This window comes from Scardinius erythrophthalmus, assembly GCF_964197995.2.
Source record: "Scardinius erythrophthalmus genome assembly, chromosome: 22".
Lineage (NCBI taxonomy): Eukaryota > Metazoa > Chordata > Actinopteri > Cypriniformes > Leuciscidae > Scardinius > Scardinius erythrophthalmus.
This window is the reverse complement of record NC_138242.1, coordinates 24,590,694-24,617,970: the sequence shown is the minus strand read 5'-3', so window position 1 is coordinate 24,617,970 and position 27,277 is coordinate 24,590,694. Positions and strand designations below refer to the sequence as shown.

The 27,277-nt window shown below is 36.8% G+C and overlaps 2 protein-coding genes across 5 annotated transcripts; one reads left to right on the top strand and one right to left on the bottom strand.

Annotated features, from left to right (window-relative positions):
• The first annotated feature begins 8,069 nt into the window (after positions 1-8,069).
• LOC308682887 (uncharacterized protein) lies at positions 8,070-14,494 on the top strand. 4 transcript variants are annotated; one of them, XM_081352856.1, is made up of 5 exons: positions 8,070-8,209; positions 12,176-12,291; positions 12,371-12,500; positions 12,602-12,650; positions 12,798-14,494. In XM_081352856.1, the coding sequence occupies exons 2-5, from the start codon at positions 12,219-12,221 to the stop codon at positions 12,855-12,857; spliced, it is 312 nt and encodes a 103-aa protein (XP_081208982.1). In that variant the 5' UTR covers positions 8,070-8,209; positions 12,176-12,218; the 3' UTR covers positions 12,858-14,494. The 4 variants fall into 4 exon arrangements, 2 of the variants coding, with proteins under 2 accessions (XP_081208982.1, XP_081208981.1); XM_081352855.1 differs by having other exon boundaries at positions 8,077-8,209; positions 12,602-12,673; XR_014029204.1 differs by having other exon boundaries at positions 8,127-8,209; positions 12,185-12,291; positions 12,344-12,500; positions 12,602-12,673.
• Positions 13,304-15,712, bottom strand: LOC308682886 (uncharacterized protein). Its single transcript, XM_081352854.1, has 4 exons — positions 15,312-15,712; positions 15,018-15,152; positions 14,584-14,636; positions 13,304-14,200 (listed from the first exon to the last, which is right to left on the bottom strand). Exons 1-4 carry the CDS (start codon positions 15,595-15,597, stop codon positions 14,111-14,113), a joined length of 564 nt encoding a protein of 187 aa, XP_081208980.1. The 5' UTR covers positions 15,598-15,712; the 3' UTR covers positions 13,304-14,110.
• Between the last annotated feature and the right edge of the window lie 11,565 nt (positions 15,713-27,277).

Sequence of the window (27,277 nt, the reverse complement as noted above, 5' to 3'; positions counted from 1 at the left end):
ATTTAGAAATTTGAGTCTTTTATAAAGTGAATTTGACATAAAAAAAAAACTGTTTTTGTATAAAAACCTATTTAAATTTTTTTTTTAATTAAATTAAAAATTAAATTTTAAATATATCATAAATCCTCCAAAAACTGCACAAATGTAGAGTAAAAACATTGATAATCAGAGTAAAATTACATTTATTAATAAAAAAAAAACCTACTATTATTCTGTTACAAAATTACATGTCTCTGGAAACCTCAAAGATCACGAGTGCACACCAAATGAAGAATATCAGAGGGTATATATAAGTGACGGTTAGTAAATTAGGTGTATTTAAATTGAATATTTAAAATATATGTTGTCAAATACATGATGTAGTTTGACAGTAACAGTTCTTAATTTATACATTTTATTCAGAAACTTAATTATAGTGAAACTGTTTTAGAACAAATGTGTTTAAATACAATATTAGCTTATATATTATATTTCACATTGAAATATATTTCACTCAGTGTAGTGAAAATGCAGTGTTAAGAAGGATGATGCAAGTCTGAGTGAAATTAAGACTGATTTGTATGAAAACAAACCATTTTTGTCAGTTGATTATGCAAATGAACGAGTGCAATCTGAAACTACAAATAAACTATGATCAGCAACAACTGGTTTTGTTTGTGGTTGATGTTTCTGAATGTGTGCAAGAGGTCTCTGTCAGAAACGTCTTTTTTTATCATTGGATTTGTATTTTTATAAGAGCCTTTGGTACTGATTATTATGACCGCCGCTAGCGTAGCTAGCGAAAGCGGTCATATAGGGATTGTCAAAGTTTTTTTTTTTTTTTTTCCCGTCACCTTACTGAATTTTTCGCCAACGATACCAGGGACACCGAAGCACCGGGGAACATGAAATTTGGTGGGCATGTAGCCCCACTAGACTTCTAAGGAAAAATTTCATTTGGTCCCCGGGGGCCACTCCCCCCCCCCGCGCTGGGCCCCCCCAAACCCCAAAAAATGCAGTTTTTCCTAAATAACTACCTGAACCGTGGCACCGAGGATGAAGAAATTTTTATGGTATGTTGGTCTACTAGACTTTTACGGAAAAATTTCGTTTGGTCCCCGGGGGCCACTTCCCCCCCCCGCGCTGGGGCCCCCGTAAATTTTTCGTCAACGATACCAGGGACACCGAAACACCGGGGAACATGAAATTTGGTGGGCATGTAGCCCCACTAGACTTCTAAGGAAAAATTTCGTTTGGTCCCCGGGGGCCACTCCCCCCCCGCGCTGGGCCCCCCCAAACCCCAAAAAATGCAGTTTTTCCTAAATAACTACCTGAACCGTGGCACCGAGGATGAAGAAATTTTTATGGTATGTTGGTCTACTAGACTTTTACGGAAAAATTTCGTTTGGTCCCCGGGGGCCACTTCCCCCCCCGCGCTGGGGCCCCCGTAAATTTTTCGTCAACGATACCAGGGACACCGAAGCACCGGGGAACATGAAATTTGGTGGGCATGTAGCCCCACTAGACTTCTAAGGAAAAATTTCGTTTGGTCCCCGGGGGCCACTCCCCCCCGCGCTGGGCCCCCCCAAACCCCAAAAAATGCAGTTTTTCCTAAATAACTACCTGAACCGTGGCACCGAGGATGAAGAAATTTTTATGGTATGTTGGTCTACTAGACTTTTACGGAAAAATTTCGTTTGGTCCCCGGGGGCCACTTCCCCCCCCGCGCTGGGGCCCCCTTAAATTTTTCGTCAACGATACCAGGGACACCGAAACACCGGGGAACATGAAATTTGATGGGCATGTAGCCCCACTAGACTTCTAAGGAAAAATTTCGTTTGGTCCCCGGGGGCCACTCCCCCCCCGCGCTGGGCCCCCCCAAACCCCAAAAAATGCAGTTTTTCCTAAATAACTACCTGAACCGTGGCACCGAGGATGAAGAAATTTTTATGGTATGTTGGTCTACTAGACTTTTACGGAAAAATTTCGTTTGGTCCCCGGGGGCCACTTCCCCCCCCGCGCTGGGGCCCCCGTAAATTTTTCGTCAACGATACCAGGGACACCGAAGCACCGGGGAACATGAAATTTGGTGGGCATGTAGCCCCACTAGACTTCTACGGAAAAATTTCGTTTGGTCCCCGGGGGCCACTCCCCCCCCGCGCTGGGCCCCCCCAAACCCCAAAAAATGCAGTTTTTCCTAAATAACTACCTGAACCGTGGCACCGAGGATGAAGAAATTTTTATGGTATGTTGGTCTACTAGACTTTTACGGAAAAATTTCGTTTGGTCCCCGGGGGCCACTTCCCCCCCCGCGCTGGGGCCCCCGTAAATTTTTCGTCAACGATACCAGGGACACCGAAACACCGGGGAACATGAAATTTGGTGGGCATGTAGCCCCACTAGACTTCTAAGGAAAAATTTCGTTTGGTCCCCGGGGGCCACTCCCCCCCCCCGCGCTGGGCCCCCCTTAACCCAAAAAAAATGCAGTTTTTCCTAAATAACTACCTGAACCGTGGCACCGAGGATGAAGAAATTTTTATGGTATGTTTGTATACTAGACTTTTACGGAAAAATTTCGTTTGGTCCCCGGGGGCCACTCCCCCCCCCCCGCGCTGGGGCCCCCGTAAATTTTTCGTCAACGATACCAGGGACACCGAAGCACCGGGGAACATGAAATTTGGTGGGCATGTAGCCCCACTAGACTTCTACGGAAAAATTTCGTTTGGTCCCCGGGGGCCACTCCCCCCCCGCGCTGGCCCCCCCCAAAACCAAAAAAATGCAGTTTTTCCTAAATAACTACCTGAACCGTGGCACCGAGGATGAAGAAATTTTTATGGTATGTTGGTCTACTAGACTTTTACGGAAAAATTTCGTTTGGTCCCCGGAGGCCACTTCCCCCCCGCGCTGGGGCCCCCGTAAATTTTTCGTCAACGATACCAGGGACACCGAAACACCGGAGAACATGAAATTTGATGGGCATGTAGCCCCACTAGACTTCTACGGAAAAATTTCGTTTGGTCCCCGGGGGCCACTCCCCCCCCCGCGCTGGGCCCCCCTTAACCCAAAAAAATGCAGTTTTTCCTAAATAACTACCTGAACCGTGGCACCGAGGATGAAGAAATTTTTATGGTATGTTCGTCTACTAGACTTTTACGGAAAAATTTCGTTTGGTCCCCGGGGGCCACTCCCCCCCCCCCCCCCCCGCGCTGGGGCCCCCGTAAATTTTTCGTCAACGATACCAGGGACACCGAAGCACCGGGGAACATGAAATTTGGTGGGCATGTAGCCCCACTAAACTTCTACGGAAAAATTTCGTTTGGTCCCCGGGGGCCACTCCCCCCCCGCGCTGGGCCCCCCCAAAACCAAAAAAATGCAGTTTTTCCTAAATAACTACCTGAACCGTGGCACCGAGGATGAAGAAATTTTTATGGTATGTTGGTCTACTAGACTTTTACGGAAAATTTTTGTTTGGTCCCCGGGGGCCACTCCCCCCCCCCCCCCCCCCGCGCTGGGGCCCCCGTAAATTTTTCGTCAACGATACCAGGGACACCGAAGCACCGGGGAATATGAAATTTGGTGGGCATGTAGCCCCACTACACTTCTACGGAAAAATTTCGTTTGGTCCCCGGGGGCCACTCCCCCCCCGCGCCCCCCCAAACCCCAAAAAATGCAGTTTTTCCTAAATAACTACCTGAACCGTGGCACCGAGGATGAAGAAATTTTTATGGTATGTTGGTCTACTAGACTTTTATGGAAAAATTTCGTTTGGTCCCCGGGGGCCACTTCCCCCCCCCCTGCGCTGGGGCCCCCGTAAATTTTTCGTCAACGATACCAGGGACACCGAAACACCGGGGAACATGAAATTTGGTGAGCATGTAGCCCCACTAGACTTCTACGGAAAAATTTCGTTTGGTCCCCGGGGGCCACTCACCCCCCCCCCCCCCCCCCCCCCGCGCTGGGCCCCCCCAAACCCAAAAAAATGCATTTGTTATTGCTTTGTAATTTGTAATTGTAAACATTTGTAATTGTTATGGTATGTTGCTCTTAAGGGCCCACATCAACCTAGCCCATAATCACTCATTTGTGATTTGCGCCCCTCCCATAAAAAATGAAAATGCAATATTATTCTGCTTTAATCGCCCCTATCTTCAGTGGAGATGTTCAGAACTGCACCATATTTCATGTGTATGATTAACTTGACATCCTCTGGGGGTATCCTCTGCTAAGTTTTGTAGAATTTCATCCATGGGGGGTATAAAATAAATTCATTTATGTGCACATTTAGTGACTGTACACTCATCGGCCTGTAGATGGTGCTGTTGAGCGAAGGGTTGCTGGTTTAGGATGATACTGTCACACACACACATGCAGGAATACAAACAAACGCAAGCATGCACACACACTGACATCCACACGCACAGACACACACCCATACACACACATACAAATCCACATGCACAGACACACACACACAAACACACACGCGCACACATGTACGCACACATACATACACGCACAGACACACACACACACACACACAGACACACACATACACACACACACACACACACACACACACACACACACAGACAGACATGCACATACTATTACTTTTTTTAGGTATATACATAAACACGCAATACAGCCAAATTACTCCACGTCATTTATTTTTGTGGAAAGCCAGTGCAGGCCTGAGCGGCGGTCATATTTTGTACCGCGATGCGGTACATCTAGTTATGGATATATAGCCTGATGTCGTCATACTCAGATTCTAGTCAGAATACTTCCCAACCTCAAATGTTGTGAGCAGGGCTAAGTTCGGCTGGCATCCAGGCTAATGGATCTACTGATTTTAATGACGTTTTTTTACATTTATACTCAGATCCATTTAATTCACAACAAACCTGCTTTCATAATCAAGAGGCCCAAAAATGAAAATTCTGTCATCATTTACTCATCCTCATGTTGTTGACTTTCTTTCTTCTGTGGAAAACAAAAGAAGATATTTTAAAGAGTAAAACAGTTTCTGTTCCTGTTGACTTCCACTGAATGGACAATACAATGGAAGTCAATGGGAAACTAAACTGTTTGGTTATTAACATTTTTCTAAATATCTTATTTTTTGTTCAGCAGAAGAACAAACTGCATACAGCTTTGGAACAACATCATGGTGAGTAAATCATGACATAATTTTAATTTTTGGGTGGACTATCTCTTTAATGATTGTATGTGTATGTGACAAGATTTATTTGTCATTCACAGTTATACAGGATACCACCAGTGAAATGTAAATGGGTCTGCTCCATTAGACTGTGCATAACATAACATAAAGTAAACCTGAGCAGTGCAAAAACAGAATATAATAAAACTGACAACAGTAATATTATACAGCAATATATGATGTCCAGAAAAGAGAGAATGTGCAAAACGCATGTTGCATGGCACTAACAAGGCAAAGTGCTATGTGCAAACTGACACTTACAGTTTTTCTCAATTGCTAAAACACAATTTCTGAAACCTTGCTCCTTTTTCTGAAAACAATTAACACAAAACCTCATCTTCAAGCACTATTAACAAAACCTCTGACTCCTCTTGCAAAATAAAACTTTCCCCTCAAAACAGTTTTACCTGTGTTCAAAATCAAACACTGCTCTCAAATCATAAACAAAGTGATCAAAATGATATACACTATCAAGCAGTCAGTAAACAATACACCAAAAAATAGAAAACACATTGTTCAAAACATATAGTTCTCGAAAGATATCTACGGACTGCTATTCTGTTTGTAGACTTACCCGTGACACCTTACTGTACCATCAAAAAGTTCATTTGTGACATACTGTATGACTGCACTTGATAAAAGGAAATAAAAACAAAAGTAAAAACAATATATATATATATATATATATATATATATATATATATATATATATATATATATATATATATATATATATATATATATATATATATATATATAGTTCTCAGGGAGAAGTAAATTTTTACAGTTTTTCTCGATTGCTTAAACACATTTCTTGAAACTATGCCTCATATTCTCAAAACAGTAAACACAAATCTATAACGTCTCACCCAATTCCCCAAACATCCTATTTTCAGGTCAAAATGAAGCTCTACACTCAAAACCATTCACTCTTGCTGAAAAAACAAACTTTGCCCTCAGACATCACACACAAGCCCTCACAAACACACACACTACAACATAGTCTAACACACTGGTGCAATTAATTCAAAACAACATTTCCAAAACTGGTAAGTTATGTTGCTTGTTGATTTCATCTGAGACTGCTTGTCTTCTTGCCCTTGCCCTTTGTCCTCCAATCAAACAAACAATCAAATACAAATAGAGAACACATGTCATTGATTGAACACAACCACTCAAAATTGATTTAACCTGTTTCAAATGATGCCCAAAGACAAGAAGCACACCGATCACGTTTACTCCTTTGATTTTTGTCCCTTTCAGTATTGTATACTCTAGTTCAGTGCATTGTAGGCTGTATACTGTACAATGAACAAATTGTATGGAACATTGTGGTTTCTATTTGTTAACAGCACTGACTGCTCAATTTTGACTGGTTGCAGGTTCATACCAACAAAGAACAAGCATTACAGTATCACAGAGACAAAGGACAAGTTTGTGAGATGCAGGGTACAGTACTGTAAAATAGGGGTACAAGGAGGAGGAAGAACAAAAAAAATTGCAAAGAGCAAAGCAGAGTAGTAATTTCTGATCAATTTTGAGCTACTATGATAGAACACGTTTTCGTTCATCAAAAGACAATGATGGAAAAAAATGAAATTTGTTTTGAGATTAAAAATGTACTCCTCCCTGAGAACTATGTTTTTTTGTTTTGTTTTTTGTTTTTACTTTTGTTTTTATTTCCTTTTATCAAGTGCAGTCATACAGTATGTCACAAATGAACTTTTTGATGGTACAGTAAGGTGTCACGGGTAAGTTTACAAACAGAATAGCAGTCCATAGATATCTTTCGAGAACTATATGTTTTGAACAATGTGTTTTCTATTTTTTGGTGTATTGTTTACTGACTGCTTGATAGTGTATATCATTTTGATCACTTTGTTTATGATTTGAGAGCAGTGTTTGATTTTGAACACAGGTAAAACTGTTTTGAGGAAAAAGTTTTATTTTGCAAGAGGAGTCAGAGGTTTTGTAGTTAATAGTGCTTGAAGATGAGGTTTTGTGTTAAATGTTTTCAGAAAAAGGAGCAAGGTTTCAGAAATTGTGTTTTAGCAATTGAGAAAAACTGTAAGCTGAATCATTAAAGAAATAATAAATACTTCACCCAAATAAGAAAATCCTCATGTTATTACAAATCAGAATTACTTTCTCTCTTCTTCTCACTATAATGATACTTTTGCTTCCGAGTCCTTTTTGAGGTTAAAAAAAGAGCCAGTCCCCATTGACTGTAATTGAATGGAAAAAAAGAAATCAGCATACTAATATTTTGCAGATTATAAGAGAATTTTCGCTTTTGGGGGAAAAATTTCTCTACATAGGATGTAATATACTAATTAATTGTGTTACAGTAATAGAAAGTTCGCCCTCTAGTGGAGAACAGCACCAAATGCACAGAGTAGGTTATGCAGTTTATCAGCCAAAAAACTTTCAACCAGTGTTTATTTGGCTTAGCAACTAAACAAATGAAACATGTAATGGGATAGATTCACAAGCAAAGGCATAAACAGAAATAAATAAAAAAATAACTTTGCATTCTGTACGTACACACATCCCCAAACAAGACGTTAAAAACGAAAAATCAAGCCAAAATCTCATTTTATATATGAAATGAGAACAGCTTTATTTGACATTCGGCTATATTATATTATATTATATTATATTATATTATATTATATTATATTATATTATATTATATTATATTATATTATATTATATTTTATTATATTATATTATATTATATTATATACAGTAGTAGCCTATGTGAGCATTCATTAGAGAGAAAACACATTAGGCAGGCGGAACGCAAGTACGACGCGATGACGTCATGAATATGCTAATTGACGTATGACGTAATCTAGCGACATTTAGCGACTTTTAGGGAAGGAAGGAGTTAGCTACTTTCCTTTGAAAATAGTTGACAACACTAACATGAACAAACAGGAAAAGATCGAGGTCTCATTGCATCCGCTTGTCTGATAAAGTACGGCTTGATTGCTATGGACTTTTAAGGTAATCAGCTAACCTAGCTTATTTTTGTTATTTTTATTGATGGTGTTTAATTTGATTTAGATATCATTAGTGATAAGGAGAGAGAAAAAAAACTTTCAGATGTCAAACCTCGGTTATTCTCATCAAACTAACGGTCCCGAACAGGGTTGCACCAGCCATTCACAATTTCTTACTTAAATTGGAACGTAAAGTCCACACTAGAAACTTAGTAACTATTAGCTAATTTGTAACTAGCTCAGTCCTTTTTTTTATTCAACTTTCAGAAAACATACAATGACATTTAACATCAAACAGAAGCCAAAACTGAAATTGAGGGACACATGTATCTTACATCGTACAGAGTAAAACATTAAATTCTACAAATTACTTTATTTTCTTTTTTTTTAGTAAGAGATGTTTTTATACACTATTATTTTTAGTAATTGAACTCAATTAGTGATATTTTAAGATCTTTATGGAAAACTTAAAGGAGGGTGTGATAGACATGACTTAAGCTTTATGTACATGAAACGTCTCAAGAAGAATTATTACCTTTAATGTGTTATCAATTCCGGAGCCAGTATTAAGTCTTATAGACTCATCTATTTTGATTTTAAGAATGTATCAAAAACCATCATAGATAGGCTACTTGCTTCCAAAAGTCTTCAGAGTATTTACAATTACAAAATAAATGTGTGAGAGTTTCAGATTCAAGATTACAAAAATAACATTGTGGTGGTTTTTTGTTTTTTTTTAAACTAGATCTGTACTATATTCGGTTATTAAAGGAATAGCCTAGTTTACTTAAAAATGAAAATTCTGTCATCATTTACTCTCCCTCAAGTTGTTTCAAACATGTATGCAGTTATTTCTTCTGCTGAACACAAAAGAAGATATTTTGAAGAATGTCAGTTGATGGACCCCATTTACTTCCATAGTATTTTTTCCTTTATTTATTTTTTACTGAAATTCTTCAAAATATCTTCCTTTGTGTTCAGCAGAAGAAAGACATTCATACAGGTTTGAACAGTGGCGGCTGGTGCTAAAAAATTTTGGGGGGGCACAACAAACTGAATTTTTAATTCAGGACTGAATGTAGGCTTATTGTTAAATAACAATTTAACAGTGATAATGTAGCTATCATAAGCCTAAAGTTTAGCTAAAACTTCAGCCGGTAGGGTTTGGAAATAGCCAATTGCCAAATAAATCTGAATTTTTGGGCTAAATGGCGATGTATGGTATAATCTGAGTATTTAATTATTATTTTTCTATTTGAATAAAAAAAAAAAACCTGTATTTAATTTTTTTTTTTTTAATATTTAATATCCTGATCGATATTGTCCTACAAACAATGTTTATATTGAAGGTTATAAAAACAAACATAGTGTAACCTTGCTGTCTATCTGCAGTCTATCCAAAAAAAGGGGTCAAATGAATCACATTACATTTATATTTATAATTTAGTGCTAATGTATATTTTAGTCAGAATAATTGCGCTCCTGTATTGCGCTCCGTCTGTTCGGCGCGCATGCACGCGGGGGCGCTCGTTCACGGAAGTATAGCTTGCAGAAAGCTCGCCCACTCATGACAGCAAACTGGACTTTCTAACATTTACAGATGGAGAATATGTCCGTGAAATGTAAGTTATGCACTGAGGAAATTATTGGATGTCACTTCAGCTTATGGCTAAATACTAATAGAGGTACATTTGTTTCCACCAATCGCTGCACAAGTTAAGGTTACGTATGATGACGAAAGCACGTTAGTGCGAGCCCTCCCGGAACCCATAGAGAATGCATTGCAGTGCCTGCAGTTCGAAAAAAAAATCTTTGAATGTAAGTCTATGGGAAGACTCTGGGCGATTCTCAGCCAGAGTGAAATCGCCCAAAAAGAGGCGGTACTCCACAGAACGTGACTCGGCGCTGATTGGACCATATCCAGAGGCTATGACAACAGTGAGTGACTGCTAGCGTAACTCTGTGGTTGATGGTTGAATGAGATAGTGATAGAAAGTCCCTTTCACACTTTGGTGGTGCGTCGCCCGATCGCCCTAATGAAGAAACCGCCGCTGGGTTTGAAACAACTTGAGGGCGAGTAACTTATGACAGAATTTTCCTTTTAAGTGAACTATTTCTCTAATGCAGAACGCAGTTAGTGGGTCGCAAGCTCTCCGTAAAGTAATCCGTAGTCGCATAATATGACATTTACCCTCAGTGGCCCAGTTGTAACCTTCAAATATGTGAGCAGAAGTTGTGTTTAAATGCTGTGAATTTCAGTTTATCCTTCATTCTAACTTTTGCCTTAAATATGATACTATACTTAATCGTGATTATAATAGGTATTTTTATATGTAGCATAAATAAGATTCAGAAACTGTATTTGAAATGAATAAGAATCAATAAATAAATAGTGATACAAAAATAACCCACAAGAAATGACATTTATTTATTATGACTGATTTTATTTGACAAGCACAGCATTCTCAATACACACAGAGACGCGCTATTTAGGACGGGTTTGTGTTGAAGAGCCACTAACAAAATACTAATCTATTCACATAATGTTCTCTCTCTTAAATCAAGTGTAAATGTCAGCATTATGTCAAAAGGATTGAAGTGTGTCAGGTAAAATAAGAGATTATTGATGCAGTTCAGTTTTTGTAATTAAAAAAAATTCCCCCACCTTGTTACACTTGTGGTGTTCCTGTCAAATCTGAAAAAAGTGCTTTTAAATTTCTCATTATTTTATATTATCACCAAATATTGGATTCAATCTTTTTGTCAACTTGTTTTATTTCAATTAGGACAGGTTTTTTATTATTTTATTTATTTTTTAGATCTGATTGATTGTAGACCTCTTTATCTGAGTTTATGCACCTCATATTTTGACCAAAAAAACATTATTCTTGTGTAATTTTAGCAATATTTGCTAAAATGTAAAATTATTCTGTACACTGTATCACACTAGTGTGCTTTACCAGGAAGTTTGTTTTGAAATGCTTTTATTTTTTACAAATGGAACAAAGTCAGACTTGTGGTGCTCTTGGTCAAAAACTTTTTGTTAAATTTAACTTCTTTAAATTAGTTTTTAAAAAAAAGTTTTTTGTTTATTTTTTAAACTGACTGATTGTAAGCCTTATTAATCTGAGCTTATATTGGTAAAAAATGACCATCCATTGAAAATGAATGGTGAGATCGAAAATACATCAGACAGTATATGTTTTCAAAGATTTAGTGTTCAGGAGCATCATGTTCATGTTCACATAATTACATGTGTGCTTGCAAAGATAAAGGCTTCGGACCTGTGCATGCATGGATAATATGCACACTCACACTACTGTGCACACGCGCACACACACAAACACACACACACATTCATGTACACAAACAATCTATTTTGAGTATTACAGGCTTTCATTCTCACAGATCACTTTATCTTATCGTCACATCAATGAGGCCTACAATCAGTCAGTTTCAAAAACAAATATGAAACCTGTCCTAATTGAAACAAAACAAGTTGACAAAAACATTGAATCCAATATTTGGTGATGTATCATAACGAGCGATTTACAAGCAATTTTTTGTAATTTATTTTTGACCATGAACTCCACAAGTGTGACTTTGTTACATTTTGTACAAAATAAAAGCATTTCAAAACAAACTTCCTAGTTAAACATTAAAGCACACTAGTGTGATATTCCCCATATTTTGTTGAATATTGACAAATTTATCCACAAATCAGGCTGAGCTCAGATCGATGAGGCCTATGATCAGTCAGTTCCAAAAAAGAAATACAAAACCTGTGCCAATTGACAGACAACAATTTGATAAAAAGATAGAATCCAATATTTGGTGATAATATTGCATAACAAACGATTTACAAGCAATTTTTAAAAGGCCTGTCATTTTTGACCGAGTACACAAAAGGTGTTACAGGGTTTTCAACAAAGCACAAGAGTTAAGTTCCGCTTTATTGACTATTTTTAAGGCGAAATAGTAAGAGCAGTGAGAGTTGAAGATCGACTGTGACAATGGAGACACAAAGGATCCTCATGAGGAGTTTGGCTGTTGTGGTTTTTGCATCTGTGATCTGGACTATAACAGGTAAAGTGCTTGAAACTGTTTGTATATTATTATATCTGATGGAACGGTGCAGAATATTGAGGTTTACATTGTTCTTCAGAATCAGCAGGTCCTGAAAAGGAGATCATATGCTGTAAAGTCGTCTCCAGACTAACTCGAGAACAGTTTACTGATCCTATCATCGGTTTCAGGCAGCAAAAACAAAGTAATTCATGTGTGAAGGCCATTGTGTAAGAATCCCAGTTCTTCTCTAAAGAAAACATGTCATGATTAGAGATCAACAGCATCTGATGCTAGATTTCTGTTTTAACTTTTTCATTCTCTTTAACAGCTTTGAGACTAAACGAGGAAAGTTCTGTCTTGATTCGAGACAACAATGGGTGAGGAATGAAGTTAAGCTTTTGTAAGTTAAACCCAACAAGTGTGGTGAAACATACCTGAATTTGTAACAACATAATCTTATAAAGTGTTGCATGTTTAGTATACAGTAGTATTCTTGTATTCAAATTGTGTTTGTTTTTTTACAGGAGAGCTCAAAGAAACAAAAGCCTGACTTCCACGCCTCCACCAGCATCATCTATCAGTAAACTCACTCCTGTGGGAGGATCTTCCCAATCACCAGACAGATCATCAATCATGAACATCTAAAGGCAAACTCATAATGAGAACACATTATTAGAAATTAATTTATTAGGATTAACCCCTTGAGATGAATCATCTCATTTTCGAGGGGGTTATGCCACATGTAATTGTAACCATGTTTATTCTAATGCCTGATCTGTGGTCAGTGATTTCTGATGTGTAATTATTCAAGTTCAGACAGATTATCTTTCTCTCAAAATCGTTCAATACTGTTTATGCATCAGTAAATCAAGCCAGTGACTAAAAGATCAACTTCACATCGTTTCTCTTAGTAGGATGAAAATAATCTTATTTAAACTGTTTAAATTATATACAGAATGCGATCAAAGAACGCTCCATTTCCAATCGCCAAACTGAAAACCACCCAGGCTAGAAAAAATGCCTTCTGTTTCGAAATTATGACAATGTTTTATGTAAAAATCATACTAACATTATAGGGGCACCCCAGGAAACATTATAAAATAATAACATAATCCAGTTCATGACCTCTTTAACAAACTGATTGTTTCTAAAATGGTTTATTCAAACACTGTTTGTTTTTAACTACCGGTAATTAAATGTTGATTAACTGAACCAATCCTCTCTAATGCCCTTTCTAACAAACATCATGCATTAAAATAAGAAGATATAAACTCATTTGCAGTCTTGAGGTGAGAAATTCCATCTGTTGTTCTCTGAAATAATCACACACTTTCTGGACCGGCTGTGGTCTGTAGCTCAGATACAACAGCACATTTCACATTAGTGGTTCACTGTGGTAAAGCGCTGTGTGTGGTTATAAATGTCCATTGTGACTGACAACTATGAAAAACAAGATGTGGTTAATGGTCACTAAACTATATGGTTGGCATGAAACACATTTAGGATACTCAAAAGTCATTAGACATCACCCACAAGCAAATGCATCCAAAAGAGTTGTACTTCTTTGTTTGTATATGCACTTCTTTAGAAGTGTTGCTTTTTGCTTTTTTTAACTGTTTGTAAATTTCATAATAATTTACAAATAGAAAACACATTGATAATAAATGTGTCCATCAAGCCAATGTTGTTTAAAATTTAGTCAGAAATTGGTGCTTTATGATGCCACATAATCACAACAAGATCATTTGTTTTAACATATTCAGTGCAAATTCAATAACTTGTTAATGTGTGTGAGTGCAAAACATGTTAAGTGTATGCAGAATTCTGAAATGATGATTTAACAAATATTATTCAGTGGTGTATAAATAACTTCAGTCAGTGTCCATTCCTCACGTCTCATCATAAAATGACCGAACTTTATTTCACCCTGGAAAGCAAGAAGAACGAGAATGTGATCAGCTTAAAGATAACTGAATCAAAATCAGAGTCAGAATGAGCTTTATTCACCAAGTGTGCGCAAACACACGAGGAATTTGTTTTGTTTTTTTCAGGAGCTCTTGCATACATATTTACATTTATGACAAGAACAGAAAGAACATTTAAATAAGACTCAGGAAAATAAATAAATAATGTGGTATACATCTGGAACAGAAGACTTATGTACAGATTTGTGCATTATGTACTGTATGTACAGCTGTATAAATAAAATATATTTGTATTTATACAATATCTAATTCTTGCCTCTCAAATACTGACAACTAGGAAACCTGTAAACTTATATTACAGCAGAAATGTATGAGAGATTCTGACCTGAACACTACTGTGAGTCCAGTCCTGGTGCAGGTCATTAGTTCTTGCACAACCTTTAGAGAAACAATTATACAAAAACATAGTAAATATAATGTAATCAGTGTTGGGTGTAATGCATTACTTTAAGATATTACTCTTAGTTTTTCAGAAATTTTATTACAGTTACTACTGATGTAATTGCATCAAATACTGTATAGACTATTCTATATAAAACAATAGTGGATTTAACATCTAATGTTAAAATGTAACATAACCTCCCTTTAAATGGGGAGAAGAAAAATTTCAAGAATAATTGATGCAATTTTATATTATTTATTAGAAAGAATTAAAAGAGTATACAGTACTTTTTAGAGAGAGTAACTGAATGTAATCAGATTATTTTAAAGCTGTCTGATTTTATCATGGAAATAAAATCATGTTTAAGTAATATTCACCTTTCTGTAGTCGTGTTGCTCTCCAACAGACACTTGACACCAGTAACAGTAGCAGAAGCACACAGACGACAGGCAGCCACGGGCTGATACTGAGGATCACTGAATCATGATTTAAAATATCTCCAGTGCTCACATCTACACATGACACAGAAGAATACAGATTTCTTATTCAGTTTGAGGTTTGATACATAAGATGATGCAAATAAACATAATGATACATAAGATGATGCAAATACATATGATAAAAATACACTAGAAAAGTGTTCAATGAAATAATCTGCGAAAAAATCTTACCTTCATAGTCCAGTTTTGTGCAGTGAGATTGCTCAGTCTTATAGTCCATACAACAGTAGAGCATCAGATCAGTGTCAGTGATGTTCATCAGAAGCAGAGAGTGAGTGTTTGTAGGAGAACTGAGAGCTTTTATCCGCCCAGTGTAACTTGGGTGAATATTGGAGGGTTCTGTTTTAGAGTTACCTCCATACAGATATTCTAGTTTCAAAATTCTTACAAATGTTTGGTTTCCGTTTGTAATGATCCAGGTAATCTCTGTATCATCTTTAATGCTACAGGGGAGCATAGGCGCCGATACCGTGGGTGCTCCGGGGCTCGAGCACCCACGGAAAATACCGAGCACCCACGTGTGCCGGACTGCCAGTAGGCTACATTCATTTAAAATTAAACATAGCAGTTGGTGCTATGTGAAGCGTCTGTCACACTGTGATTGGTTATGTCGCTGTCAGTCGCCTGCTCCATATCCTTTCCACCAATCACAGCGTTTCTCGGATGAAAACGCCTCTTTAGTGACCCCGCTCTGTACGCAGACACGTTCCTCCTGAAGAATTAACCACAATGGTGAGTCAACAAATCAAACTTATACTGTGTGGACTTGTGTCAGTGACAGAGTCCTGCACTGGTTCGGGTACCCGACGGGTGACCCGCAAATTTTACTCAAACGGGTGCAGGTCGGGTCGGTCACGGGGGAAACACGGGTCTAAACACGGGTTTAAAACAATCACGTGCAAACGTAAAAATATATGCACATTTTTAGGAACACATGTACAAAAATATGCCTGTATTTCAAGTTAATAAAATAATTTAAAATCCACATCAGTTTATTTGAGCCTTGAGCCCACGCCCTCCCAGGAGTCTCTATACCTACTTTCACTTTTAAAAAGTCATCATAACAGCGCGCGCGATCTGCTTGCAGTCGAGATGGATGCTGATGAGTTGAAGAAAATAATAGCTAGTGAAAACTGAAGAAAACAATGTTGTGAAAGGCTTAGCTGATCGCGGTTACGAGTCAGTTAAACTTTTCATCTCCAATCCTGTCTGTATAGTGAGAAGTGGCGCTGTCCTGAGTTGAAAGATAGCCTACTTTACGGCTTTATTATCAAGTAAATAGGTGTGTGTAGTGTTCGTGTCGGCCGCTGTCCATTTCCTAAGGTTCTGAAATGCAAACATTTTTTGACTTTTTTTTTTTTTTTTTAAAGGGCGTGCTCCCATGAGCACCCACGGAGGAAAACATAAATCGGCGCCTATGCAGGGGAGAGTTGTGTTTCCTCCTGGATGAACTTTCACTGATGATCCTTCAGTGACAAGCATTAAAACACTAAAACCTGGAGATGAAACAATAAAAAAAAATGTTGATCAAAAATGTTTTGACAGTGATCCCTTGATGATCTAGAATAGATCATGGTCATTTACATTTGAATCATGTACGTCCAGTCCTGCTCCTGGAGGGTCACTGCCCTGCAGAATTTATGTCTAACCCCAATTTAACACCTGAACCAAAGTAATCAAGGTCTTCAGGATTACTAGAAACTTCCAAGCAAGTATTTTGAGAAAAGTTGAAGCTAAAAACTGCAGGGCATAGACCAGGGAACGGCAACTGGCGGCCCGCGGGCCAAAACTGGCCCGCCAGCAATATTTTCTGGCCCGCCGGATTATTATGGAAGTCCTAAATGCTGCACAAAACTCTTCCAATACTTGAGAAAAGCCGTAGTCGCGCGGCGATTTCACCGCCGCATACTGTGTGAAACACACATAGGGAATCATGCGGCGCGGGATTACATTTTAAAGTATAACTGTACGTTCAAACTGGACGCGAATAGCGCGTCAAATTCGCGCCTGCCACGTCTAGTTACGCTTGACCACTTTGTGTCCATTCGCGCGTCAAAAGACTGTAGCGGTCAGAACTCTGGTGTACTTTGGACGGAGCGGGCGGTCTGACTGACAATAGCCCATTCCAACACCTTTTGACAGCGTATCCGCACTTAATTCGGACCACCTGTAGGCTACACCTAGCTCTGAGGAGCTGTTTGGTACTGAAACCATTGTCAGCCAACAACATTCTTTTTTTGCAAGGATGTTTGAAATAGTTCGGCAGAAAATAGCCTACTTCATTTGTCAGTAGGGCAATATGATTTTCGTTTAGGTTGCTTAGAAATTTGAGTGATAGGCTGCTTTTGTCCTATTTAATTTATGTTATTTATATTTCATAATTTTTTTCTTTGGCATTTTTTTCTCTGCTGACAGTAGGCCTACAATGTTAAAATAGCGTAATATTTATATTGACAGACCTCCTTAAACCTTAGGTGTGTATGTGTGTGTCCCGAATAAATAATAATAATAAAAAAGGAATAAAGTTCCAAAGTCGGACTGTAAGCGAATGAGGCATGATTCACACCTTTATTAAAATGGCTGTAATCTGTTACCACAATAGTACTTGATCTGTTTTAAATTATTTCCTTGATATATGCTTAAGGTGTTAAATTCAAAATAAAAAATAAAAATTAAAATTAGTCTAATCCAGTAATAAATTTTTTCTATTTTTGATCTGAGTACAATCAGAAAACCCGTCGTTATTTGTTTTTTCATTTTAGTTCAGGAAATAAATAATGGAAAAACAAGTAGTTTTTCATCTTTTTATTTTTGGTTTTAATTTGAAAAAACGATTGAACGAATGATCCACGGACAGTGACGGACCCATCATATTCTGCGATTATAGGCCTATATAAGAGTATTTAATTTGTATCCATAGGCCTACTCTGTGTAGCTGGCCCGCCACCTACTGGCAAAAAAAAATATTGGCCCTCGGCCAAAGTTACTTGCCGACCCCTGGCATAGACCCTCCAGGACCAGGATTTGACACCCTTGATATAGCAGATGTTTTTATCCAAAGCAACTTAAATATGTAAAATTAGAGCATTTGCATTTCTATGTTTGCTTATCAACTATAATTTCACACACTCACTTAAAAACTGTCTTAGGATCATTTTCTCTGTCTCTCTCTTTCTCTCTTTGTGGTTTTTAGCCAAATACAATGAACATAACATCACAGTCACGGTGTTAACACAGGAAACTGCAGTAGAGGATGTCAATTACAATTGAATGTCTCCTCAGGATGTCAGTTTACATTTAGAACTTGTAGATTGACAGTACAGTCCAGTTTAATAAACGGATTGGAATCCTACCTTCACAGTACCTTACCTGTTTGAACTAATGGCCACTAGATGGCACTGTTTTAAATGTATTGTTTTCTTTTCAACACAATAACTATTCTACGGAGCCTATGGAAGCTTGTTTCCTCCACAGAATAAAACATAAAAAAGGTAATTGTGACTTTTTATCTCGCAATTCTGTTTTTTTTTTTTTTTTTTTTTTTTTTTTTTTTTTTTTTTTTTTTTTATAGAATTGTGAGATATTAATAATAATAATAAACATTTATTTATATAGCACTTTTCATACATGGAATGCAACGCAAAGTGCTTCACAAACATAAAAACAAATTCACACAATGTCAATATAAAAAGAAAATACATATAAATAACAGTTTAAAATAAAAGACTTATACACAACTTCACATAATATTATTGTACTCATAAGCAACTTTAAAAAGGTATGTCTTAACCTGACTTTTAAAAATATGAATGCTAGTAGCCTCTTTCACTTAATTTGGTAAAGAATTCCAAATTTTTGGAGCATAGTGGCTAAAAGAAGCACCACCTGATCGTTTTAAGTCGCAATTGCAAGTTTTAAAGTCAGAATTGCGTGATATATAGGGGAGAGCGGGGCACAACCTAACGCTTTTTGACTTTCTCAGTTTGTGTAAATCTACTTATGGTTCAGAGTATTTATTTTTTCCCACATTAATTTCCCACATGTCTAGTACAATTATGTGTTTTTGTTTTATTAATACAGTAAATACTTTTTTCTTGATATACCCCGAAAGAATGGAAGTGAAATGTGACAACATGCCCCATAGGTGGGGTACATTGTAACATGTGTGGAGCACATTGTAACATAACATATGGCAGCTTAAAATGTTATCTGATCTAATAAAAAAATATACAAAACAAACTAAAATATTTTCTAAATAAAATACAATTAAAAAACTTTTTCATATAAAATAATGGCAATTTTTAATAATTAAATATAAACTCATTTTTGATTTTTGACTACGAACACATGAAAACACAGCTATACAACATAGTTCAAAACAAATAAATTATTAGTAATTTCTGAACATTGACTCTCAGTCTTTATTCACCTTTTTCTCACGTTTTCTCAATAAAATTAATAAAAGTATAGAATATAATATCAGATTTGTCTTATTTTAAATAAACACAAAAAATAGAGATGAAAAATTAACTTAAGTAAGAAATTTACTTTTGCTATGGTTTAATAAATGTCTATGGATACCTTCCAAAAAAAAAAAATTGGCGGATCTTTTTTTTTATATATAGTGTTGATATGGCAACTAGTAAATAAACAAAGTTTCGTCAACCAAGCATGTGCGGAAGAATTTAAAACAAGCGTGTTACAACTAACCCCGCGTAGGTTGTGCCCCGCGCTCCCCTAAAGTCGCAGTTGTTTGTTATAAAGTCAGAATTGCGTGACACTGACTGACATAAAGTGGTAATTGCATGTTATAAAATCAGAACTGTGAGATATAACTTGCAATTCCGACTTTATATCACTTCTGAGAAAAGATTTCAGAATTGCCTAAACTCGCAATTGCGAGAAAAAAAGTCAGAATTGCGAGTTTATATCTCTCAATTGCGAGTTTTTCACACAGGGCTCTGGTTTAGATTCTGGCCCATAAACACATTCAAGCTTCAGAAATCAAAATCAGTTGTCACTTTATGGTAACATTGTGATGTTCATCACTTGTAAGTTGCTTTGGATAAAAGCATGTTAAATGACTAAATGCAAATGATCACATTGATCCAGATCATGATTGTTATTGCCAGGTCAGTGTTTTAATGCTTGTCACTGAAGGATCATCAGTGAAAGTTCATCCAGGAGGACACGCAACTCTCCCCTGTAGCATTAAAGATGGTAATAGCCTACAGAGATTACATGAATCAGTACAAATGGAAACCAAACATTTGTCATAATTCTGATTTCTGAAGCTTAAATATGTTTATGGGCCAAAATCTAAACCAGAGCCCTGTGCGAAAATTAAATTTCGATTTAAAAAGTGTTAGGACTATTTCTATGTTAAATTATGTTTTTTAAAAACGTGTGACGTCATATTGTCTGTGCGTAGAAAGAATTTTTCCGCAGTCCACTGTCAGTGTTGTGTAACTAGGCAGGTTTTTGGTGTTCATCTCTATAAACTGTCGCTGTGCAGGCTCTTTTATTGTATATGACAGTGTAAACAGCCCAATAACCCTTAATTTATGTCCCGTAGACCGGTCCGTTGCAATATGATTGAAAGCATCAACAATGTCAAAACCCACCGATACGCTTGTTGTGATTCGCAGAGTTTTGACGAGTTTTATAGACTTGATATTGTTTCTTATAGAAAAGCAGCACCCCCACCCTAAAACATCTTCCCGCGCCCCTGGCATGCAATAAATCAGTTGTCAATAGGCTATTTATGGGTGAATACTGGTAAAGTGGGACACTTGATAATTTGCCTTCTGCATAATGTTTTATTATGATCCAAATGTCTTAGCCCCTCATATGATAATATTCTAAATAGCTTAAGTGCTATACAGAATAAAAAAGAAAGAAACATTAAACACAGGATGGATGACTCTTCCTCAAACACACATGGACCTCAAACCACATTTTTCCAGACGCTGCTGTCAAACTGGGACACTTCAAACACATTAAATTGTTATTCAAATGTAGGCCCAATGAATTAAATACACAATAACAATATAAACAACAACAACAAAAATAATAAAAATCACTTTTTTTAAGGAGGGGTGCAGGTACCGCAGATTCTTTCCACCCCTCCCTCCCTCGCCTGTCCACAATATTTTGTATTGGTTTTGTTTATTTCATATCAATTTAAAAAATAGAAATCTTCATAAACATTTCTTCTTATAGGCTAATTTTATTCCACACAGGCTAAGTTTCATTTCTTTTTGTTGAAAAGTTTTTTGCAAATATTCCAAATGTCCCAGCCAAGCTTGTACCCTCCATCTTTCTTGTTTTTTTTTGTTGTTGTTGTTTTGTTGTTGTTGTTGTTGTTGTTGTTGTTTTGGAATTGGCATTGTTTTTTAAAATCAGTTTACAATCTTTGATGAAATATCTAGCTAGCTAACTAAATTTATGAGGGGCATACAAAAAGGGAACTCAATTCCCCCATTAGAATGACTTAAATGGCTGTCCCAGTTTGCCAGTAATACCCTGTCCCAGTTTAACAATACGCTATTGGCAAACTGGGACAGTGTCAAAATCACATAAAAAACAACAAAAAAAGATTCATATGAATGTGATTTTTACAAATTCTGATTCACCATTACATCCTATAACAAAATGTAGCCTATAACAATTACAAATGATCCATGAGTGTTTTAATTTTTATAATCTTAACATTATTCACCTCAGAATGCCATGTCATTTTACTTTACCATCACGGTTCACTGTAAGGTTGTTGAATATGGTGTGCCACACCCCCGGACGTGATGTCATAGCCACAGAATCTATATTTTTTTATCACATACTTGCTTATGATGAGCTTAGTGTTGATTTTTTGTAATGGAATCATTTACATGTAAAGATAGAAATTAAGAAGTTTAACTGTCCCACTTTACCCATTGTCCCACTTTGCTAGTATTCACCAATTATTTCTCGACTGGGATCGTGTAGAGACTTTGAAACTGCATTGAGACGGACATTTGAACCTTCTTTGAACATTGGTATAGTTGGTTGCCATTGAAGTCCATTCTGTGTAGAAAAATCCTGAAATGTTTCCCTCAAAATCCTTAATTTCTTTTTGACTGAAGAAAGAAAGACATGGATATCTTGGATGACATCGGGGTGAGTAAATTATCAGCAAGCATTTTTTTGAAAGTGAACTAATCCTTTAAAGCTAGGGTAGGTAATCCTGTTCAGAAACACTTTTTTTTATACTGGGTGAAATGGTCCTTCCATCCTGAGAGTAGTCAATACATTATGTGTTCAGAAAAAGGAATGAAAACAATCAGACCTCTGTAGCAGCTGCAGGACAGTAAAAACTCTGACCAATCACTGCCACTCGGTCCGAGTGTAAAGAACCAATCAGATGCCTTCAGAGCCAGGAGGAGTGTCTTAGCAGTGTCAATCAAGTTCGCGTACGCGCTGATCGCCCCTCTCTTGCACAGCGCGTACCGTCATTCAAAATCAAGATTGCCGGTGCGCCGAGCAGCTGTGCTAATGGCGGACAAACAACCAAAACTGCCAATTTCTCGAGTGAAACCTGCTCATACAACAAAGACAGGTAAACGGAAAAAGACCGATGACGATAAACAAGCCCGTCAGAGCCCATTGACTCAGTGTTAAAACTCTAGCCGCATAACATACAGATAAAATGTCACACACTGTGCAAAGCAACAATTGAAACCTGCTAATTCACTGGCTTGTCATGTTGCTAAAATAATGTACTAGCAAACCTTATTTAGCATTACATATCGCTAGAATAATTATTTACATAGCCTACTGCAACGTTAGTTACCGTTATATTATCTTACTAGCTATTTATAACTCATAGAAAGAGTGCAATGTTATAAAGTTACATTACATGTATTGCATAATACGTAATGATTTGAGGACCAAGTTTGTAGTCAAAGTATGGGCAGGCCAGTCAATGTAAAGCATTTCGTCCCTACCAGTGAATGTGCCATAACTGTTTATCCGTCGTCATCGGTGACCCTGCATGTTTACTAGCCTGCTCGTTCACGGCAGGCTCCGCTGTGGGGGGAACTTTACATAACAAAATACATGTTTAACAGCTAGTAGGCCTAACGTTATATGTTATGAATCTTACACGAAATTCATCTTCATCACAGTGCAACTAATGGAAATGGAAAAACGTGTATCAGTGCAACCTGTTTTTAGCTTTGCCTTATAGTTATAACTAGCTCGTTAGCGAATCAAAAAATATATATTTTAAACTTTACCAATATCGATATGATAGCTTGATAGGGAGTAGGCTACTAAAATAAATCTTATTTGTTTATATTCATAATGATAAAGTTAGATTTTTTTATTACATGTGATTCTGACATGCTACATGCACTGTGCTCCTTCCTCTCCGCTCGTCTCAGGAAAATTATGCGTCTTCCAGCTCAGCGGTCGGAGTCTCGCGTTCATGTGTTTTGGGGGCGTGGCTTTGGAAGGACCCCAGAAGGGAGAGGGTGGAGTGAATGGAAATAATGAGCTGTCTTTAAAACAGTCGTTAGAGGTCTACATACACTCGATTTTTATACTTTCTTTTTCAGAATACTTACATTTTAATTATGTATTGATATATACATAAAGTTTAAACTAATTTGAAAAATAAGTTTTTTAGACCATTCTTACCTACCCCAGCTTTAAGTGATGTTCATTTTCAACAAAGTATTGTCTGTGTTTTTTACAACAAAATAATATCTCCAACGAAAGCCACAGCAGAACAGCAGTACACAGCATAGCAGTGTTTGTTTGTGAATGAATCTGCGGCTTTGAACGAATCGTGAGAGTCAATGATTCATTCATAAATACAGCCATTTGCTTCGTTACTGTGTGAATGAATGACTACCTACTGGCGGTTTTAATTTTATATTTAAAAGCATCACTTCGTTTTTACCATCATTGCATATTTCTCTATTGAATATTTTTTTATTTAAAGCATTATTTATTTTATAAAGGTATTTGTAAAAGTAAAAAATGCAACGGAAAAATCGATTTAAAGGGGCAAATATTGTCCCTTATTGAAAAAGGTGAGACTGCAGAGAAGGGGGTAGCCTCCGTAGAAGGATGTTAAAAGCAATACACATACCAAGGGCAGAAAGTAATATACGGGTCACCAGCAAAGTTAGGTTAAAGATACATACAAAGAGGGATTCAAGCAAATGGCATCAATAACAAGGTATAATACAGACTGTGAGCAGAAGAGTAATATTCAGAGAAAAATTGTGTTTTTAAGAGGTTTTTGAAGGAGAGAAGGGTGGATGCTTGACGGATGTCTTGAGGAAGAGCATGGCACAACCTAAAAGACCTGATGGCTCCCATGGTTACCAAATATTGAAACTGACTGAATATGGCACAGCCCTACCTAAAATATTTCTCACCAGCTGCCACTGAATACATAGCCCATTATTCAACAAACTATGGATGTTTTTAAAATTCACACCTGTTAGTTTTTTATTAGGAGTAATTAAATCTTGATTAAATTAATACACTAATGTTTTTAAACAAACATCATGCATTGCAATGTATTAAAGACTACCAAGTAGATATAAACCCCATTTGCATTTTTAGTGGTTTGACCATCTTTCCACTCATTTTTCTCTGAAACAATCACAAGCTCTGTGGACCTGCTGTGGTCTTGTAGCAAGTATACAACAGCACATTTCTACCATTAGTGGTTCACTGTGGTAAAGCACTATATGTGGTTATAAATCACCATTGGGACTGATAGCAATGAAAAACAGGATGTGGTTAACTGCCACTGAACAGAATATGTCTAAAATAAAAGGTTCGGGGAGTCGGCCCGATTTTCACCAGCGGGCTGTCCCCTATTGCCAAATCACAATCAAGTCACATGCTAGATCGATGGGGCTATATCTCAGGGGCAGCAACCATACAGCGTGCACATACAGTCACACACACACACACACACACACACACACTTTCTATTAAACATGAACATATTCAAGCTTCAGAATTCTGACAAATGTTTGGTTTCCGTTTGTAATGATCCATGTTGTTAGGGTAACAGCTGTAAGACCCAGGACCAGATATGATGAAAGAAGACCAGGAGTCATGAAGTTCAATCAAATAAGTAAAAATTTACTGAAGAATAGTTTGCAGTTTAATCTGTAGAACCAGCGTCAAAGTCTCATGAGGAGGTCGCAAGCCAACTCTACCTTACACAAAATCTTACACCAATTATACCATTTCCAAGGACATGCATTACATCATCACTACTTCTGATTGGCTAAGAGAACATAAAGTCTAAACAATTATACATTCAGATAGATATGTGAGTATTGCCATTAGTCAAAATAATTGTCGTCCAATTCCGAGATTTAGGTCTGTGGTGACCTCGCAGGTCGGAGAAAGGCGTCTTCGAGTCTGTATGTTGTACATCACAGTGTTCAGAACCTGCACAGAATATCAAACACACACACAGAGCACTAACGAATAACAGTTTTCCTCAAGGCTGAAGAGGGCCTGAGCTCATTATCATAAGAACAGTCAACCAAAACAGACTGATAAAACATTCACTCCTCAGGAAGAAGGACAGATAATATACACCTTACTCCCTAGAGAAATACACGAGGAATTTCCACTTATGAAAATCAGGTAAAATTATGTATAGATTAACCCTCAAACTTTGACTAGTCAGCTAGGAAAGAAAGATATAGATAGATAGATAGATAGATAGATAGATAGATAGATAGATAGATAGATAGATAGATAGATAGATAGATAGATAGATAGATAGATAGATAGATAGATAGATAGATAGAATGAATAAATGATTATGTGAACATGCATATACTTGATTATTGATTTTTTTTTTTTTAATAGGAATAAGGTAATCATTCAGAAGGATATACAGTATATTTATACTGAAGTGACAAGGGATTCTGACCCCAACCCTTCAAGGTAATCTCTGTATCATATTTAATGTTGCAGATGAGTGTTGTGTTTCCTCCTGGATGAACTTTCACTGATGATCCTTTAGTGAGTGATCCTTTAGAACATGATAAAAATAATGGTGATCATTGACATTTAATAATTGAACGGATGCTTTTATCCAAAGCAACTTACAAGTGAAGAATATCGCAACAAGCATTTTATCATACAAGTATCAATCATATTCACAGAATTGGTCAAATTAGAGCATTTGCATTTCTATATTGGCTTATCAAATATAATTTAATATATTAACATAAATAGTCTCAGGATCATGTTATTGCGGTTTTAGCCAGTCATGGTTTTAACAGAGTAAGCCGTAGAGACCTTGTTGAGATATTGTTGTTAAGATAGGCATGTTTGATAAGCTAACTTATAGAAGTAAAATAACATAAATGAACAAAATTTGAACCCTACCGTAACCCTACCCCAAAACACAACCCTCACAGAAAAGATTCTGCATTTTTACAGATTCAAAAAACATAAGTTAGTGTGATTTATAAGCTGTTTTCCTCATGGGGACCAGAAAATTTCCCAGCAAGATTAATATTTTCATGTATTACTATCCTTGTGGGAACATTTGTTACCTGTGTTTGTGTGTGGTTCATTGAATACCTGAACCACACACAAACACACACATTTAATATATAAGGACATTGCATACGTTCATATGGCTAGTTGAAATACTATTACCTAACTCATACACTCTAAAAAGTTTTACTATGATTTACAAAATTTTTTTGGTGAAACATTTTTACACTTAAAAATATTGATTAAATTTTAAAGCAGTGAAATCAATTACAATACACTGAACTGAGTGAATGTAAGTAAAAGAATTAAGGAGATCTGAGTAACTGCATCTGGTACATTATTGAGTAGAAATAATTGGGGAAAAACTTAAAAAAAAAAAAACAATATTTAATATTGTTTTTTAATACAATTTTCAAATTTTTAATTGGGTAATATTAACTGTTTTTATTTATGAGTAATACTAACTTTTTTATTTTCTCTAAACCTTTGTAAAATAGTATTCCATACAACCACCAGTATACATGACGTTGGCCTTTATTGTCGACGAGTAACGTTATACAGTACAGCAATACAGCATATTTTACACTGTTTTAACATGTATACAA

Excerpts from the sequence above, each read along its gene's own strand:
- LOC308682887 (XM_081352855.1), top strand. The coding sequence starts at position 12,219 with ATGGAGACACAAAGGATCCTCATGAGGAGTTTGGCTGTTGTGGTTTTT. Across the intron at positions 12,501-12,601 it reads TCATGTGTGAAGGCCATTGT|CTTTGAGACTAAACGAGGAA; the intron begins GTAAGAATCCCA and ends TCTCTTTAACAG. Across the intron at positions 12,674-12,797 it reads AGGAATGAAGTTAAGCTTTT|GAGAGCTCAAAGAAACAAAA; the intron begins GTAAGTTAAACC and ends GTTTTTTTACAG.
- LOC308682886 (XM_081352854.1), bottom strand. The coding sequence starts at position 15,597 with ATGCTCCCCTGTAGCATTAAAGATGATACAGAGATTACCTGGATCATT. Across the intron at positions 15,153-15,311 it reads CACAAAACTGGACTATGAAG|ATGTGAGCACTGGAGATATT; the intron begins GTAAGATTTTTT and ends TGTCATGTGTAG. Across the intron at positions 14,201-14,583 it reads GGACTCACAGTAGTGTTCAG|GGTGAAATAAAGTTCGGTCA; the intron begins GTCAGAATCTCT and ends CTTGCTTTCCAG.